At 37.0% G+C, this 17,562-nt stretch overlaps 3 protein-coding genes across 3 annotated transcripts; 1 reads left to right on the top strand and 2 right to left on the bottom strand.

The window, feature by feature from the left end:
- Positions 1 to 639: 639 nt before the first annotated feature.
- Positions 640 to 2,586, bottom strand: LOC125819251 (peptide-N4-(N-acetyl-beta-glucosaminyl)asparagine amidase A-like). The gene has a single exon (XM_049498719.1). The coding sequence runs from the start codon at positions 2,555 to 2,557 to the stop codon at positions 752 to 754; it is 1,806 nt and encodes a 601-aa protein (XP_049354676.1). The 5' UTR covers positions 2,558 to 2,586; the 3' UTR covers positions 640 to 751.
- Positions 2,587 to 4,365: 1,779 nt separating this feature from the next.
- On the top strand, positions 4,366 to 6,357 carry LOC125819252 (peptide-N4-(N-acetyl-beta-glucosaminyl)asparagine amidase A-like). Its single transcript, XM_049498720.1, has one exon. It carries the CDS (start codon positions 4,379 to 4,381, stop codon positions 6,161 to 6,163), a length of 1,785 nt encoding a protein of 594 aa, XP_049354677.1. The 5' UTR covers positions 4,366 to 4,378; the 3' UTR covers positions 6,164 to 6,357.
- Positions 6,358 to 6,765: 408 nt separating this feature from the next.
- Positions 6,766 to 9,931, bottom strand: LOC125819250 (probable methyltransferase PMT22). Its single transcript, XM_049498718.1, has 8 exons — positions 9,350 to 9,931; positions 9,077 to 9,226; positions 8,380 to 8,650; positions 8,193 to 8,303; positions 7,896 to 8,073; positions 7,574 to 7,816; positions 7,301 to 7,495; positions 6,766 to 7,129 (listed from the first exon to the last, which is right to left on the bottom strand). The coding sequence occupies exons 1-8, from the start codon at positions 9,929 to 9,931 to the stop codon at positions 6,928 to 6,930; spliced, it is 1,932 nt and encodes a 643-aa protein (XP_049354675.1). The 3' UTR covers positions 6,766 to 6,927.
- Between the last annotated feature and the right edge of the window lie 7,631 nt (positions 9,932 to 17,562).

Raw genomic sequence — 17,562 nt, 5'->3', positions numbered from 1 at the left:
TCAAATCCTTGTAAGAGCATGCAATTTTTAATAAAAAATCGAGAGAAGTGTTAAAAATACTCCGAAACTTGACAAGAATTTTGGGAGTGTATTTAATTAATAATGCAAGATCAGACATGTATTTAATTCAGTTAGTTAAATAAAGAGATGTTTGTAAGAATGTCAATAGTTCAGACATGAAACTAATAATTAGTATCGAATTTAGAATGTTTTCAACACTTCTCACTTTGTTTTAAGACTTTTAGCTTTTGTGTCTTTATTAATTTTTTTTTGGAAATTGATTCCTCGCATTTTGTCTCATGTTTGTTTAAGATTTAATTTTATGTATACAACGGAATAAATTGAAATGACGAATAACTAGATCAAAATCTAAAGTCGAGAAAATCAACATACTTGCCCTATTTGGGATAGTGTAAATAGCAATATGTATTAGTAGAAATCACTAATTCTTCAACATTGTGCTTGTAGATAATATTTTCAACGAATTTTCCATCAAAAATCTCTTACTAACAAGCAAAATTGTTAGGGAATGTCCCATCGATAAAATTAGCAATTTTGTGATAGTAACTTTTATGTTCAAAGCGTGATGACATCCAAATCCCAGATGCACTTGGGAATTAGTGTTATAGATACCAAAAAAAATAAAAAAGAACCAAAAATATCATATCTGCTCTAATGCTACACAGTACACACAGATCTCCTGGTAGGAGAGCATTATTTATTTAACAAGAAAGTATACTTGTAAAAGGTGTTACATAGCAGAAACCGAAGGAGACTTCACGTAGTTTGCAGTATCGTGTACAAGCTTGCCATTGACAGCTGCGATTTCCCGAGAATAGGTGCTAGCTTCACCATTATATGAATAACTCTGTTCAGTCGTTGCTCCACCTTGTAGAACAATGCGATCTTGAACAGACATACACCCTTTGCATTTTTGTCTATTTTTCAAACTACTTGTACAAGAATGTGAATCTCTGTCACTCCACTTCTTCTCCTCATTCCATTCATTTTCTAATTCAGAATGCATAATGATTGTACCATCTTCTCTTGATGGCTTCGAAGTTTTAGTGGTTATAGTTAGAGGATATTCCCTCTTCATAGTTGTATGAGAAATCTTCATACCTGTTTCAGAGACTACACTTATTTCAATCTCTTCTTCCACTTTCTGCTCTACTTTTTTTTCAGTTCCCTTGTTATCAAACTTTATCTCATTCTTGAACTTGAGTTCTCGTGAAACTGTAGTTGTCAAATTGCCTGCTGACGAATTTACCCACCCGTGATACTGGCTCTTCCTCTTCAACTCAACTTCATACGATCCATCCAGACCCTTAAAGCTTGAAGACCGCTTCAGCTCGTAATCTGGAGTTCCATAGTCAACAACTTCACCCTGCACTTCACAATCACTTGTGCATTGTTTATCTACCCAAAGGTGCAAATTCGCATCCACAAGCCAGAAAGGGAGACTATCCAGCACTTTAAGCCCCATAAAATGGGATTTACCGTCAAGTAAATCCCCCAAAAATGGAGTTATATCGATGTCGTAAGAAGGATGATCAAAAGCCCCAATTGAAACAATTGGATCCCAGTAAAGGGGATTAATTCCACCTGGGTAAATTACAGGAAATGGAACCACAGATCCTACCAAGTTCCTGTCGATATTCAACAAAACTTCCCTGTACGATCCATGGCCTCTCTGGCTAGTCAAACTATTTTCCCTTATGTAAGAATCAGGGGGATTTGAGTACCAAAACTCATCCAAGCCATGGAATGATACGCAAATTTCCATGACAGCTTTGTAGGTGTTCTTCGGTATGATAACACTCTTCCCCTTCAATTCCGAATCGCTTTGAATTCTGAACCAAAATCCTTCACCTCCATTATTACCCGAAATCGGAATAATCAAATCTGCTGGTTTTTCATTCAAACCCAACGAACCTCTTATAGGATTATCCACAAACACATCATCTACCATTCTGACTTTCCGATTAGTACTAATAGATGATAACGGAACATTCATTTCCTCAATATAATAGTATAAGATAGTAACATTAACATAATAAACACCTGTATAAACATCGTTGACCATATTTTCCAGCATAACAGAAAGAGAAATATCCTCTTTAGCAAGGAGAGACGAGTACCTGGTAACATCCTTAGTAACAGTCCAGAAAACGCCATTTTCAGTAGGCTCCGCGGTGCTGGTACGGAAGATATCGGCACCATCAAGCCAAACGGCGGCGATACGGTCATACTGTATTCCATTGGAAGAGGCGTTGAATTGAAGAGCTACGTGGTTCCAAGAGCAATTGTCCGGCGGCGCGTAAGCGACGGAGACAGGTGGAAGACCGATAGTATCTCCGAAGTGATGAGAGAGAATGGGAAGAGTGCAGGAAGGAGTGAGATTAGCGAAGGGCAATGGACGACTTATTTCTAAGTATTTTTGTTGAATAACACCATGTTTGATGAAGTGACAAGGGTTTTCAAGGGAAGAACAAATTGGAGCATTAATAAAGCTGATTAGTATTATTATGAGGAAGAAGAATATGAGATTTGACATGATTTAGATTGAAGAGAATTAATCAATTATGAAAATTGAAATTCCATTTTCACTTTATTATAACATAAGTACTGAAAGAGACCAAGTTTGAACAAGATAAGTCGATAGAATCGAGGAGAGTTAAAAGCTAAATCGAAGCCGTCCACTCAAGCTCTTTTTTTAAAATTTTTTAGGGTAAAACAATTACAATTTACACCTGCCAATTGCCAAGTATATGACTGATCTCAGCATTCAGTCGGTTATTTTAAATATTAATCATACGAATTATTTTATTATTTTACTTGCATGACCAAGGTGTGTTTGGTACGGAGAAAAATTGAAATACTTTCTCCATTTCTATTTAATTATTGCTGTTATATGTCATAAATATAATAAATTACCGTTGAAGATGAAATGACAAAAATGAATAAAAAAGTATTCAGACTAGGTGCAGATATTCCGCTCTCTTTCAAGAAATTCAAGCTTACTGCGACATTATCTACAAATACTTGTCAAATTTTGACTTGCCACACTTATTAAGAAAAATAATAATCAGTATAGTGAGTTTATCATTTTATCTCTATTAAAGACATTAACTCAATGTTAATAAATTGAGGGTATAATAGAGAATTTTTTTTTATCTTTTCTTGATATGTCAAAAATGACAAGTAAAAAAAGAAATCAAATTAAAAAATATTTGACAACTAAATAGGGACAGATGAAGTAATTACCTCTGTTATTTATTGTTTTTAAGATGTGTGCCAAATCATTACAAATACAATATTTAAAAAAAATAATTAATACATTCTTAAACTTTGAAAAAATTATTTATTTTAAACTATAAAAAAAATATCAAAACTTTTATTTACATGGACCAGAAGAGTAACACAGTACAGTACAAAAGGCAACATGAATTATGACTTTTTTTTGAGAAAAAAATATGTACTCTTTCTGTTTCAGAACATTCTGAGATGAAAGAAGGCAAATATATACTTAGAAAAGTGAGAATAATTCAAAAATATTAGTGTAGTGAAGTAGTTGGGTACCATGACCATTTTTAATATTCTATTTATGAACGTACGGCTCTAGTAAGGACCACAATCATAATTGTTTACACATTATAATCTTTGATCATTTGTCCATCGACAAAAACTGCCATATTCAATTTTTTTTTTTAAAAATATGGCCAAGTATTTAATGCCAAAACACGTAAAATATTGAATGCTGACAGGTATTATTATTTAAAATTTGTTTGTTTACTTAATTTTTAAAAAATAATGAAATTTTTTGAATATATGATTTTAAATTAAAAATATAGTAAATATATCAAAATATCTTACATTTTAATAATATTAAACATATAAAAGATAAGTATTAAAAATGTACTTAAAATTGACGCAAATTATTAATTTCGTCTGAAAGCCTTAAAAATACCTTTTACAAACTTAAATACACTTTTACCACATGATATAACAATTGGTTTCAAATTCTTGTAGGAACATGGACTCTTAATAAAAATCAAGAGAAACGTTAAATTAAAACACCCCAAAACTTAGCAAAAATTTAGAAATATATTTTTTTCGGGTAGTAAGATTGAAGTATTTAAGTTTAATTAGTTAAATAAAAATGTATTTTTTAAGATTGTTGATAATTTTAAAATGAAATTAATAATTTATTCGGAAATTAAAAGAGATTTTTGACAATTTTTGTCAACTCGTTTTTGTTAGTCAACACTACACATGGGATCCCAGCTTTATGCGCTCACTCCCTTAAATGCATCTAAATCACCAAAGTTGAAAAAATAAATTTTAAAAAAAAATGAGTGTATCTGCTCCTCCTCTCATGGCGGTTCTCATCTTCTTCTTCATCACCATCAGCTTTATTGCCCCGTTTTCTTCTTCCTTACCTGAACACCATTTCCACTTTAACAAAAATGGTCTTCGCCACAACACTTCTTCACAGCCACAGCAATACATAGAAATTACTCGTCCATTGTCATTCACAAATCTCCCTCCTTCTTGTACTTTTCATATCCTTACTCATGATTTCGCCAATACGATGGGTCTCCCGCCGGTCTCCGCCTCTTACTCTCCTCCGGCCAATTGCTCCTGGACTCATGTGGCTCTTCAGTTCAATGTTTCTTCTAAAGGTGAGCAATACGATCGAATCGCCGCCGTTTGGCTTGATGGCGCCGAAATCCTCCGTACCAGCACCGCTGAGCCTACCAATGACGGAATTTTCTGGACTGTAACGAAGGATGTTACCAGGTACTCCTCCATCCTGGTCAACGAGAATATATCTCTTTCTGTCATGATGGAAAATATGGTCAACGATGTTTATACCGGTGTTTATCAGGTTAATATTAGTTTCCTCTACTATAATGTTAAGAAAATGGATGTTTCGTTATCGAACAGTTATAATCGGAAAATGAAGCTGGAAAATGATTTGAAAATTGAGATTGAAAACCCGGCAGATTTGATAATACCTATATCGGGAAATGGGAGTGAAGGATTTTGGTTTCGAATTCTGAATGAATCAGAGATGCATGGGCAGAGTGTTATTATTCCGAAGAATACATACAAAGCTGTGATTGAGATTTACGTATCATCACACGGTTATGATGAGTTTTGGTACACGAATCCGCCTGATTCATACATACAAATGAATAATTTAACTACCAAGAGAGGTCATGGATCCTACAGGGAAGTTTTGGTGAATATAGATAGGATTTTGGTTGGATCCGTAATTCCATTTCCTGTTATTTTCACTGGTGGAATTAATCCTATGTACTGGGAACCACTAGTTTCAATTGGGGCATTTGATCTTCCTTCGTATGACATTGATTTAACACCATATTTGGGGCTTTTACTCGACGGTCAAGCTCATTTTCTAGAGCTTGGGGTGAATGATAGTATCCCATTCTGGCTTGTGGGTGCCAATTTGCACCTTTGGGTGGATAACAATTGTGTATTGCCTTGTGAAGTGCAGGCAAAAGTTATTGATTTTGGTACCCCTAAGTTCAAGATTGAGCGATCTTCGAGTTTTCTAGGCCTGGATGGATCATTTGAGGTTGAGATTAAGAGGAAGGGTGAGATTTCTTATTGGGTGAACTCAACTGCAGGAAATTTGACTACTATAATCAAGCGAGAATTGAAGTTCAAGAACGAAATGAACTTTTATGTAAACGGAACTGAGAAAAAGATTAAGCAAAAAGTGGAGGAAGAGATTGAAGTTAGCGTATTGTCTAATAGTGGTGGCACGATCTCTAAAACCAAAGTGAAGAGGAAATTTCCTCTTACTATAACATCTAAGACTATACCATCAATGGAGAATGATACAACCTTGATGCTTTCTGATTTGGATCATGAATGGAAGGAGAAGAAGAAGTTGGATGGTGGTCCTTCAATCTCATTGACAAATCGGCAGCAATGCAATGGATGGATGGTTGTTCAAGGTCACAATGTTTTACATGGTGGGGCAACTACTCAACAAACTTATTCTTACTCCGATGAAGCTGATTGCTATTCTCGAACCATTTCAGCTGCCAATGGCAAGCTTATGAATGACACTGCAAACATTCTTTGTGCAGCAGCTCCTTTGAAGTTTGGTTCATTTTCTGCTTTGTGACACCTTGTTTGAAGAATACGTTCTTGTCCTACGAGAGCATCCCGTGCGTAACACTACAGGAATTTCTTGCCTATGTGGTTTGCCTGTACAATTTATGTTTTTGTGTCAAAGGTGCAGGCTTCCATAAGGATGTCAAGTGTTCTAGCTAGGAAATGAACTTTGTTTTTGATAATTTGCTTGATGTAATTCTTTTTTCTTGTCTTTGTGTTTGATATGAACCTGAGTTTTGAGCCTTCATCTTGCAACTCTCTTTTCATAATGAGCTTAGAATAATGGTATAAAACAAATACACCGCAGTCTCAAATAATTGGGATTGGTCATATGGATTTTCACTTCTTTATTTGAGGATCAACTCATGCCATCATCATACTAAGTAAAATTTTAAGGGGAAAATTTCTTTAGTATAAAAATAATATTAAAAATTCTCTAACAAGAATAAGTTTGCTTTAAACAGTTGGTGGATTTATCAGTTGCTGTACCATTAGCATTCTGCGATGGCGCGAGTGTTTTTTTTTTGGTTGCCAATATATGTTGCACAAAGATCTAAAATTGCATCAAAAGTACTGTCTCAAATAATCGACAAGCTTTCGAAATTTTTTGTATTCATTTCAATACTTCCTTGAGGGGAAATGAATGAATCAATAGGATAGATTCAGAAGAAAATTTGCTATAACTTGTTGAGAACTATATATATGTCTACTTTTCTTTCTCTTCACTCATAAACTGGAGATATCACTGTAAAATATACAAAACTGCTTGGACTTTCATTCCCTTGCAACGTCTTTGGGGCGCCAAAAGTCTTTCTTACCAACAAGAAATTGATGTTGATGCAGAGTTACTGACCAATGAAGTGAACGTAGAATCGAGGCTAGTTGTTTAATCATCTGTATAGTGTCTTGAACTAAAATGTATCCACCTGGTCTCACCATTCTGTCCATCTCCACAGCGACATCCACTAGATCACATCTGCAGAAGAAAAAGATACTAAAAGTTCTTCTCAAGAGACATGTGCAGACGCCTGTTAAAAGACTGACGATTCTTGTGAAAGAAAATTGAGCTAGAATTACTGCAAGCGCCATCTTGCGTAATTCAGATTAATAACAAATCAAACTAGTAATCAGGAAGTAGAGAATGAACCTTTGACTTAAATTTCCATAGAGGAAGCTGGAATGTAGAAGATCATATGTCCGAGGATAGGTATTGAAGGACTCGCACCAGTCATGGTACGTGCCAACCAAGCCCCTATCGAAGATAATAGGTAGAGTATCCGGTCCACTGATAGGAACAACATTCATTACCCACAGGGGTCGATCAATCAGTGCTGTAGCAAATCTGTTTTATCATAGGAGTATCGGTAAGACAAAGAGCAGAGAATGGAAGTAGAAAAGTTAAAAAGTAAATTTTTCTTACCCTCCATAGCCTGCATTCATGTCCATCACATTCCTCACACTTGACCAATTTATAGCAAGGCCTCCTAAGTATACATCTGATACCAATGATGCCCAGTGTCTTGTATCCTCGTTGAATGTCTCTTCAGCATCTGTTTCGAGCGATAGACTTAGAGGTTTCGTGTTGAGCCTCTGAGGCCAGGGTGCAGGCCACTTGTAGTTACTCGAGGCTAGTGGTAGAAGGCAGCTGTCCAGTGGTGTGTACCTACATATTGGATGTGAAAGTTATGATGATAAGAATGAAGATATAGATGATTATTGTCATCAAAGTGTTTCAAGCGTACCATGAACTATTCAGCCTATTCTTCTTCTGGTCACACATAGGGGGAATATTTTCTTTGCGATTCTCATAGCAGGAAGATGAATCTGATTTTTGATATATAACTAACCCGACTCTACCCCTTTTAAAGAAGGTCCTTGCCACCATCTTCCAGCACATTGCTTCAGTCAGATTAACCATAACTGCAAGAACAAGACTGAAAATTATGTGCTACCAAGCATAACAAATTACTCACTTCCAAATTATATAGAAAGTGTTAGTAAATGTTAATTCATAGAACTAAGCATCGATGAGTTGGAACCTTTCCAGACATTCTTATGTCCTTCATCCTTCTTATAAACTGGTGTTGCAGACCATATGAAGTACCCTCCAGGCCTAAGAATCCTGTTGAGCTCCATCAATGGTTTTCCTCCTGCAGTTTTCAATTAGTTACCATATCGAACAATGTAGCTGATAGAAGGACTAGAAATCTGAGAATAGTTACTCACCATCTGCATGCCAGTGAACCCTGCATCTTGCACAATGAATCATATCATATACATTATCTGGAAATGCAAGCTTTTTAGTTGCAATGACTGAGAGAGTTGCGGGGATTCCACGCTCGAGGGCAAACTGTATCTGAGCCTCATGTTCATCCTTTGGAGCAAATGACATAGTAATGACATTTTTATCCAGCAAATAACCACCAAAGCTAGCAACACCACATCCAACATCTAAAAGGACCCTTATACTCTTTCCCCATTGAATTGTTGGAAAAGTCTGAATAAAACACAAGAAGGAACTCAGATTAAACAGATCATAAGAACATTAATACTGCAGCGATGTTTATCAATATCCAGCTGAACAAACTGTTCAATTGAAAAAAGAAACTGTCGAACTACTAAAATAATCCCATGATTTAGTCAGGTCATAGATCCCAACTAAGAGAATCAACGGAAAATATGATCTACCCATTCATCAGAATGTACACATTACAAATACTTTGATTAGGCATGGAATTATGTTGGTTTGGCACGTCTAGAAGTCCTCTATTGAAAGTGTAAGATATCTATTCCTTATATCCAATAAACATGAAATCAGAGGATCTACAGCAACACAGTTCAACAGAAACGGACATACATTATACATGATCATTGTGTTGCTTGGGGTGATTGAGGAAAAGAATGCTACAAATAGACATAGTACCTCTTCAATGAATTCAATGTAGTGATTCACTCCGTCCCTGAACTGTGTTCCACCACCAGGGAAAACAAAATAATCACCAGACTTTTTCACCCAATTTTGGTCTTTCTTATATTCCACAAGCTTAGGATGAGGAACATTGTCATACCATATCTATCCGGAAGAAAAAAAAAAAAAGAGAAGAGGATTAGGCATGGCTATTTCTATTACGAGCAGAACAAAATGGTATCATAAATCGAAAACAAAATCTTACCACCAAAGAAGGGAAAATCTCACCATATCCCTACTCTTAGGCCACGGAAGGGGCAACTTATAACCTTTCGGCAATGGAATCAAACATCTGGGACTAGGAACAGGGCAATGCCTTTCCCTATGCTCCATATGCCTTCTCGATTTTATTTTTTTGATTGCCTTCCAGTTATCAAGGCATGGTATGTAATCAATCGCCAGTGGACCTGGGCATAGCTTCCAATGATAAGAGAACGTTTCCAACTCATCGCTGATGATCGTATCAGACTTCTCAGGGTTAATTGTAAGCGGAATGTTAGACGACTTAGGATCAATCCTGTCATTATTCAACGGGGACTCATGATTGATACTAGTATTATTGTTTTCATCGGATTGGTGTAAATTAGTTGAAGTTGAAGTACTAATACTGTTAGGATTAAACTCCGGGACTGATTTGATTAGAGCGGTGCGTTGAGCAAAGTCGATGGCAGCGAAAATGGGTGATTTCTGGGAGTTAGAAATGAGGAGGAGAGTTACGAACATTAGTAAAAGGAATAAAGAGAAGATGAATGGATACTTGCGTTGTTTGAACATATCTTGCATTGACGATGACGCTGATGATATAGCCATTTGGGATTCAAATTTTATTTTGTTGTTGTTAGCTCTGAATGGAAAAAAAGAGTGAAAAATGCAAAGGTGTGTAAACAGCGTAACTGATGGTCATGAATTGGGAAACTGTTGAGTTTGAAATGTGGTTAAGAGATTACAAGGATCTGGAGTGTAGTGGGGGCCACACAAAGGAGGGAAATCTGGTTAACTAATTTGGAATTATTGATTTCATTACAAGGCAGGCCAGTTTATGTAATTAGTATTAATTAATTAATAATTAATTATTAATACTAACATTTAAATACTAAACAGAGCCGTGGAGTTGCACTTTACCTTACTCTCTTACTTTTATTTCGTCATTTCTTAATATCCGAGTTCCATTTAAACAAGTGTTATTTATTTTCATAAATATACACTAAAGTAATTTTGATTGCACCAAATATGACCAAATTTTCATTTTCATTTTCATTTAAAAAGAAGAAGGGAAAACTACACAAATTGAATCCATTAGATAGTCTTACCCAAATTGGACCCAACTCACTATATTTACCCTAATTTGACTCACGATCCAAATTATTTACCTGACTGACCCCTTGTTCTATTCACTTAACCACAACAACTTTATCCTTGATACCATCAAAGTATATATACTCTGATGGTATCAAGCAGTAATTGGACAATATTTTCACTGAAACACTGTATGTTCCTCCTTGATGCCATCAAAATATATATACACTCTAATGGTATCAAGGAGTAACTGGTTCATTTTTAGGCCTCCAAGCTTGTTGAGACAACCTTGCTCTTCTGTTGACTCTGAGCCGTCAACAACCTACCTTGAATCTTAGGGACCTGCTCCATGACATTTCTAAGAAAGTTTGTATCTAATGAGTCCATCTTTGTTGTATCGAACCAACCAATTGGAGATCTACACTGCCTACCATATAACACCTCAAATGGGGTCATCTGAATATTAGAGTGATAACTGTTGTTGTAGGCAAACTCCGCTTAAGGCAATTGTTGATCCCAACTAGCACCAAAGTCAATCACACATTCTCTAAGTATGTCCCCAACACCTGAATCGTCCACTTAGACTGTTCGTCCTTCTGAGAGTGAAATGTTGTACTCATGTCTAGTCGAGTACCCAAATCATGTTGTAAGGCCTTCCAGAAATGAGAAGTGAACAATGAACCTCGATCAAGGACAATAAAAATAGGGACCCATGCAGTCAAACTATTTTCACTACCTCAATTTTAGATCTCTTTGACTGAAGATGTAAGGAATACTCTAATGATCGGTGAAGACCTCATATTGCACCCCATACAAATAGTGACTCCATAACTTAAGCACAAATACCATAGTTGCTAACCCCAATTCATGAGTAGGGTAGTTCTTTGCATGGGTCTTCAACTGCCTAAAAGCATAAGCAATCACCTTACCTTTCAACATCAAAACACCACCCATACTTACTTCTAAAGCATCACAATAAATAGTAAAGTCCACACCTTCCCGGGTAGATTCAACACAGGAGTCGAAGTCAGCAAAGTCTTGAGCTTTTGAAAGCTCTCGACACACTCATAACCCCACACTCTGTCTAGTCAATCTAGTCAATGGAGCTGCAATGGTGGAGAAACCATGCACAAACCGTCTATAATAGCCTACCAACCCCATAAACTTTGAATTTTGGTAGGAGAAATAGGTCTCGTCTGCCCCTAACTGCCTTAATCTTGGCCGGATCCACTCTAATACCCTCCTTAGAGACCACATGTCCTGGGAATTCCACATAATTAAGCCAGATCTCACACTTTGAGAACTTTGCATACAACTTCTCTTTCCTCAACCTTTGAAGCACTATTCTCAAGTGTCGAACATGGTCCTCCTCAGTCCTCAAGTACACCAAAATATCATCAATGAAGACAATCACAAAAAAATCAAAGTAAGACCTAAACATCCCGTTCATCAACTCCATGAACGTTGCAAGGGCGTTAGTCAACCCAAAGGACATCACTAAGAAATCATAATAGTCATACCGAGTCCAAACAACTGTCTTAGGGACATCTAATGCCCTAATCTTCAACTTATGATAACCGCACCTCAAATCTATCTTAGAAAACAATAATGCTCCCTGTAGCTGATCAAATAAGTCATCAATATGTGAGAGATGATACTTGTTCTTCACCGTTACCTTATTCAACTGCCTATAGTCAATACACATCATTATAGTCTTATTCTGTTCTTCACAAATAAGACTATGGCACCCACATGAGACTTACTAGGACAAATAAACCCCTTACTCAACAAGTTATGCAACTGATCCTTCAATTCCTTCAACTCAACTGGGGTCATATGATAGGGAGGAATAGAAATGAGATTAGTGCCCAACTCTAAATCAATAGAAAAATCAACATTTCTATCTAGAGGAACCCGTGGAAGAACGGTAGGGAAGACAATTGGAAACTCCTAAATCATGGGAATGGTTTCCATGGGAGGTGAATTAACACTAGTGTCCCGAATGAAGGCTAGGTAAGACAAACACCCACTCTCCACCAATCTCTGAACACGGAGGAAGGAAATGACCCTATGAGGATAGGAGCCACTAGCACCCTTCCACTCAACCCTCGGAACACCAGACATCACTAAGGTCACAATCTTAACATTACAATAAAGAATAACATGATAAAGAAGGAGTCAATCCATACCTAATATAACATCAAAGTTCAGCATTCCCAGAATAATCAAGCCTACCCAAGTGTCATACACCGCCAAAAAAGTAAGATATGATTGATACACTCGATCCACCACTAAGGGCTAACCCACGAGTGTAGAAATATGAATAGGCACAAACATTCTATCACACATCAAATCAAACCCACCAGCAAAGTAGGCAGACACATAAGAGAATGTAGATCCTAGATCAAACAATACAAATGTAGATGGTAGACTATGAAGGTACTTGTAATAAATGTATCAGAAGCCTCTACCTCGGGCCTCCCCAAAAATGTATAACACTGATCCTCTCTACCACCCCCAACCAAGGTAGTACCTCTACCCCCACTTTGATATACTGTAGCACCACTACTAGAAACCCTACCGCCTCTACCTAACTAAAATCTACCTCAACCTCTGGCTTGTGGTGCTGGTGATCTGATCTGGGATAAATGACTAGGTTGGAGCCCTCCCCGACCCCTATGCAAAGGATATTGTCATATCATGTGCCGAGATCTCTACAACTAACACAAAAGCTCTAACTCGAGGACTATTGTGATGATCCTGAAGAACCACTAACCTCACCCCGCAGATCACTGTTGTGAACCATTTTAACCTTGAACTGTACTTTAAGAACTGTGAAGCGTTTGACAACTTTTGGATGCCGGTATAGAATCATGAACTGGTCCTCGATGTTGGAAAGAACCACTACATTTATATGATCCCCTGTGTCCAAATGAGGCACCAGAAAACTGACTTGATGCATAGGCCCTTAATGGTCCCCAAACTCTTTTATCTCCATCAAATCCACCTCTTTGGTGGCACTCACAATGGACTGGAAGGAAGCCCCCTCTTGATATTCCCTAAATACAGCCGATCAGATAGAGAAAGTCAATCCCCTTATGAACCTGTGGATCCTCTCAGTCTTGTTAGGAATAATGGAAAGAGCATGCCTAGACAGATGATAGAATCAAGTCTTATACTCAGTAACTATAAGGTTATCCTGCCTCATACTTTCAAATCTCAATTGACTATCCTCTCTCACGCTTCAAGAGATGAAACGATCATAAAATGCACTGACAAATATCTTCCAAGTCACTGGCGGAGATCCAACCGACAAGGACCCTGAATAAACTGTCCACCACTCTCTCGTTGGCCCACTAATTGGAGTGTAGCATACCGGACTCCATGCGACTTAACTAATCCCATAGTGTCTAGAAACTCTCTGCAAGTGGTCAAAAACTCATGAACATCCTCGCTCTTTCCACCCTAAATTGAGGTGGATCAATCTTTTTGAACCTCTCATACCTATGTTGCTCATCCTTTGTCAGCACCAAGAAGGGAGCACCCTGAACCCTAACTGTCGGTGCAGGGCCACCCTTAACTAATGGACCCACCAATGGCTGCCCCATCGGATCCTGAACTATTGGAACCTTAATAAGGTATTCTGAAGCAATGGTGCAATGACATATTCTATAGGAACTTGGTCCTCTCTAGCATCAACCTTTGGCTCGGGAGAGACCTCTTTGTAAAATCCTCTCACTAGTGCCGCTTCATGGGCCCGAACTCTGGCTGGTGCCACTCTACGGTCACGGCCTCTAGCTCGGTCTCGACCCTACCCCTAGTTGGGGTCTCAATAACTGGCTCGGGGAGTGCTTCCCTTCTACTACCACCATTAGAAGATCTAATCCTCGCCATCTGTCAAAAGAGCACACAACAACTCAGTAGTAGTGAAGGTTACTGCACATGATAAGAATGAATGAAAAAAAGAAAGTTTCCTAACCGTCTTCATAAGATCTTGAAGATACATACAAACTTTTCCATACTAATCCTCGAAACTCTACTTAGACTTGACTTGTATACATGTGATACCTATGAACCTGGGGCTTTGATACCATTTGTCACGACCCAAAAAATGGGAGTTATGGCACTTGCCTTATCGCACCAAGATAAGTTAACCGAAAATCCAAATATTAACAGTAAATGTGGAAGTAAAACAAGAATGAAAATCAAACACAATATAATAAATCTGGTAACAAAAGCAACTTAGATAAATCTCGTACAAGCCTCTAATGTATTATAATAGAATTGAAGAAAATATAAGTATTAATGTCTTTGTTTCTAGAATAGAACAAAATCATAAATAAAGAGCAAGATGTGTCCCCCAAAGTGACAAGCAGCTACCTCACCAACTCTCCACAACAAGCTTTGAGAGTAGAAGAGATGATAGATTAATCATAAATATCTGGGCTATTAACCTATACAAGTGTAGAAGCAAGAGAGTGAGTACCAAAGAACAAGGTACTCAACAAGTAAACCACTAAACACAATGTAAGCAATATAACAAAGAAGTACTTTAATCTCATCCAACCGAACCTCCAAACTACAACATGCAATAAAATATCAGTCCAACCTAATAGTCCTCACTCAAATACAACAGAGCACTAATAAAACATTACAACTTGCACTTCAATGCATATAGTCAAGAATTCACATATTTCACAAGTTCATAATCACAATAATAGCTCAACAATCATAATCAAATGAAATGCAATGCAATGTGAAGCAATGTTATATTGGGTGATGCATGTGTAAAATCCTGCCTTAGAAAGAGCTATATTTAGAAAGCTCTAAATTGGAAATAGCTAAATTGAGAATTTTGCAAGTTATGCTTAAGTTGTGAGTTTTGGGTCAAATTTAATTGACTATAACTTTTAGTACATGATGATTTAGGCATCCCATAAGATATAAAATGAAAGTTCTTGGGATCCTCTTTCCAACGCCACCGAGTTTGCTACGTTTCGAGTTTGGATGAGAAAGATATGCCCATTTGAAACTAGGTGTCCAATTAAGGAACATTACCCAAATTAATGAGGGGTATTTTGGTCTTTTCCTTACCCTATCATCTTAAAACATTTTTAGTAAATATTTTGGGTCAAATCTAATTCTGGTCAGTTTTCATAATCCCAAATGCGCTTATGGTCTTGAGAAGAGTTCAAGAAAAGGAGAAAAGAGAAAAGGTTCAAGGCGTTCATCAAGTTTTCTTGCGAATCGAGGATTGTTTCACCAAGGTGTTATCCCTAAGAGGTATGTGAGTTCTCATAGTATTGGGTTCGTTCACCCACATTCCAATTATGCGATTTTAAATGCAATTTCATTCTTGCGTTTGAAGGATTTGAGTTCTTGATGAGTTTTCTTGAAATTTCATTCTAAATCTTGATTGTTGGGGTTTTGATGAATTCGTGAGATGAATGTTAGTGATTTGAGGGTTGTTTTGAGTAGATTTCCATGTACTTATATTGGGTATTCGAATCTAAGTGGGAAGAAACCATTCTATTCTAGGTGAATTGGGCCTAAAAATGAGAAACAAAATTCGTTGGGAAGTTCTGGGCAAGGGCTGGTGCGCCGTGCCAGCGATGCGACATAAAATTTTCTCTGAAGTTTGAGGGCTGCGCCCCCACGCCACTCAGTGTGCCAGGGTCGCCTGCCCTTATCTTGTTTTCAGTCGTTTGCTCCGTCTGAGTTCTTTAACATATACCTTTACTCCTTTTTGATTCTAACTACTCTAAACTATGTCTAAACATCGAGAGATCATCTATAATATGAATCATAACCTTGAATTCATAATTCAAATTCAAGGTAGACTTAAGAGTTAAGTCTTGAAAGTTCTTCTGAGTCTATTTAAGAAGTCTTTTAAAATATTTTAGAACTTGTTTTAAGACTTGAGTACTTGAGTATGAGGATGAGTAAAGTTGAGTTTCATTTTTCAAAATGAACATATGGAAACTAAGTATTGCCAAGAGTAAATTTTTTTACATTTAAAAAGAGGAGGAAATCTTGATTTCCAAATGGGTTATGAAGAGTTTTGAGTACTATCTCTTTTAACAGAACTATTTTGAGTAATAATCTCAAAGTTGAGGATGAGTTAATGTTTATAAACATATGAGTTAAGTTATATTTTGAGAGTAGTATTGAGCACCAATATGGGGATGAGTTCAGTTAACTCAAAGTCCTCATAAACCATGTAGGCAACGTAGGTAGAAGGGTCATACTTTTAGACGTTTCCTTATTGATTTTTAAGCATAGCTTAGTGGATCCACTTAGTGAGTAGTCATATACCTTGGCAAAGCATTGGAAAGTTCTGGCAGCGTTGGCAAGACGTTGTATCATCACATAACTCATAGTGATGGTTGTCGGTTAGAGAATCTCCCAAACAGAGTTATTTTGTATCTTTATTTACAAACTGAGTTATTATTATATTTTAAAATACATTGATTTGTTATCTACTGTTTTAAAAGCTTTCTTTATTAATGCATTTTTACTACTGCTTTATATTGAACTGAGTTGAGTAAGCTTGAGTATCCTTGAGTTGAGTTGAGGTTGAGTTGAGGTAAGTATGTTTCATTCCTCCAGTTCAAGCTTATGTTATGTTTTGTATTTCTCCTTTCATGCTCGTACATTCAATGTACTGACGCTATTTGGCCTGCATCGTTTTATGATGCAGATACAGGAGATCAAGGTCATTAACAGGCGATTCGTTAATACCATTCACAGTTCCAGAGTTGTTTGGTGAGCCTCCTTGCTTCCGGAGGATCCCTTAGTATTTCTATTATGTCATGTTATTTCAGTTTTGCTAGGATTATCAGGGGTCTTGTCCTGACATCCCTCATAGTATTAGAGGCTTTATAGATATATAGACAGTGGTAGTTAATGAGTCTCTTTCATTTCCTTTGTTAATGTTGAGACTTGAGTTGCCCTTGTAGCCAGTATGAATATTTTTAAATGTTCTAAGTTAAGTGTTTAAGACTTTTGAGTTAAAGCTTTATTTTGAGTGTATATTATTATGAGTAAGTCTTCCGCTGAGAGTTGAGCCAGGCTAAGGGTTCACTTGGGGCCATCAATGGTTCTCGAATGCCAGTCGCGTCTAGGGTGTAGGCTTGGGGAGTGAA

The sequence above is a fragment of the Solanum verrucosum genome, unplaced genomic scaffold, assembly GCF_900185275.1.
Source record: "Solanum verrucosum unplaced genomic scaffold, falcon-dt-bn FXZP01000207.1, whole genome shotgun sequence".
NCBI classification, from domain to species: domain Eukaryota; kingdom Viridiplantae; phylum Streptophyta; class Magnoliopsida; order Solanales; family Solanaceae; genus Solanum; species Solanum verrucosum.
The sequence above is the reverse complement of the archived record's forward strand: the minus strand, read 5'-3'. Positions and strand labels throughout refer to the sequence as shown.

What these genes read in the sequence shown, in the direction of transcription:
- LOC125819250 (XM_049498718.1), bottom strand. Translation starts at nt 9,931, where the DNA reads ATGGCTATATCATCAGCGTCATCGTCAATGCAAGATATGTTCAAACAA. An exon ending in ACATAAGAATGTCTGGAAAG is followed by an intron (nt 8,074 to 8,192) that starts GTTCCAACTCAT and finishes TTGTTCTTGCAG; the next exon opens with TTATGGTTAATCTGACTGAA. An exon ending in AATAGGCTGAATAGTTCATG is followed by an intron (nt 7,817 to 7,895) that starts GTACGCTTGAAA and finishes TCCAATATGTAG; the next exon opens with GTACACACCACTGGACAGCT.
- LOC125819251 (XM_049498719.1), bottom strand. Translation starts at nt 2,557, where the DNA reads ATGTCAAATCTCATATTCTTCTTCCTCATAATAATACTAATCAGCTTT.
- LOC125819252 (XM_049498720.1), top strand. Translation starts at nt 4,379, where the DNA reads ATGGCGGTTCTCATCTTCTTCTTCATCACCATCAGCTTTATTGCCCCG.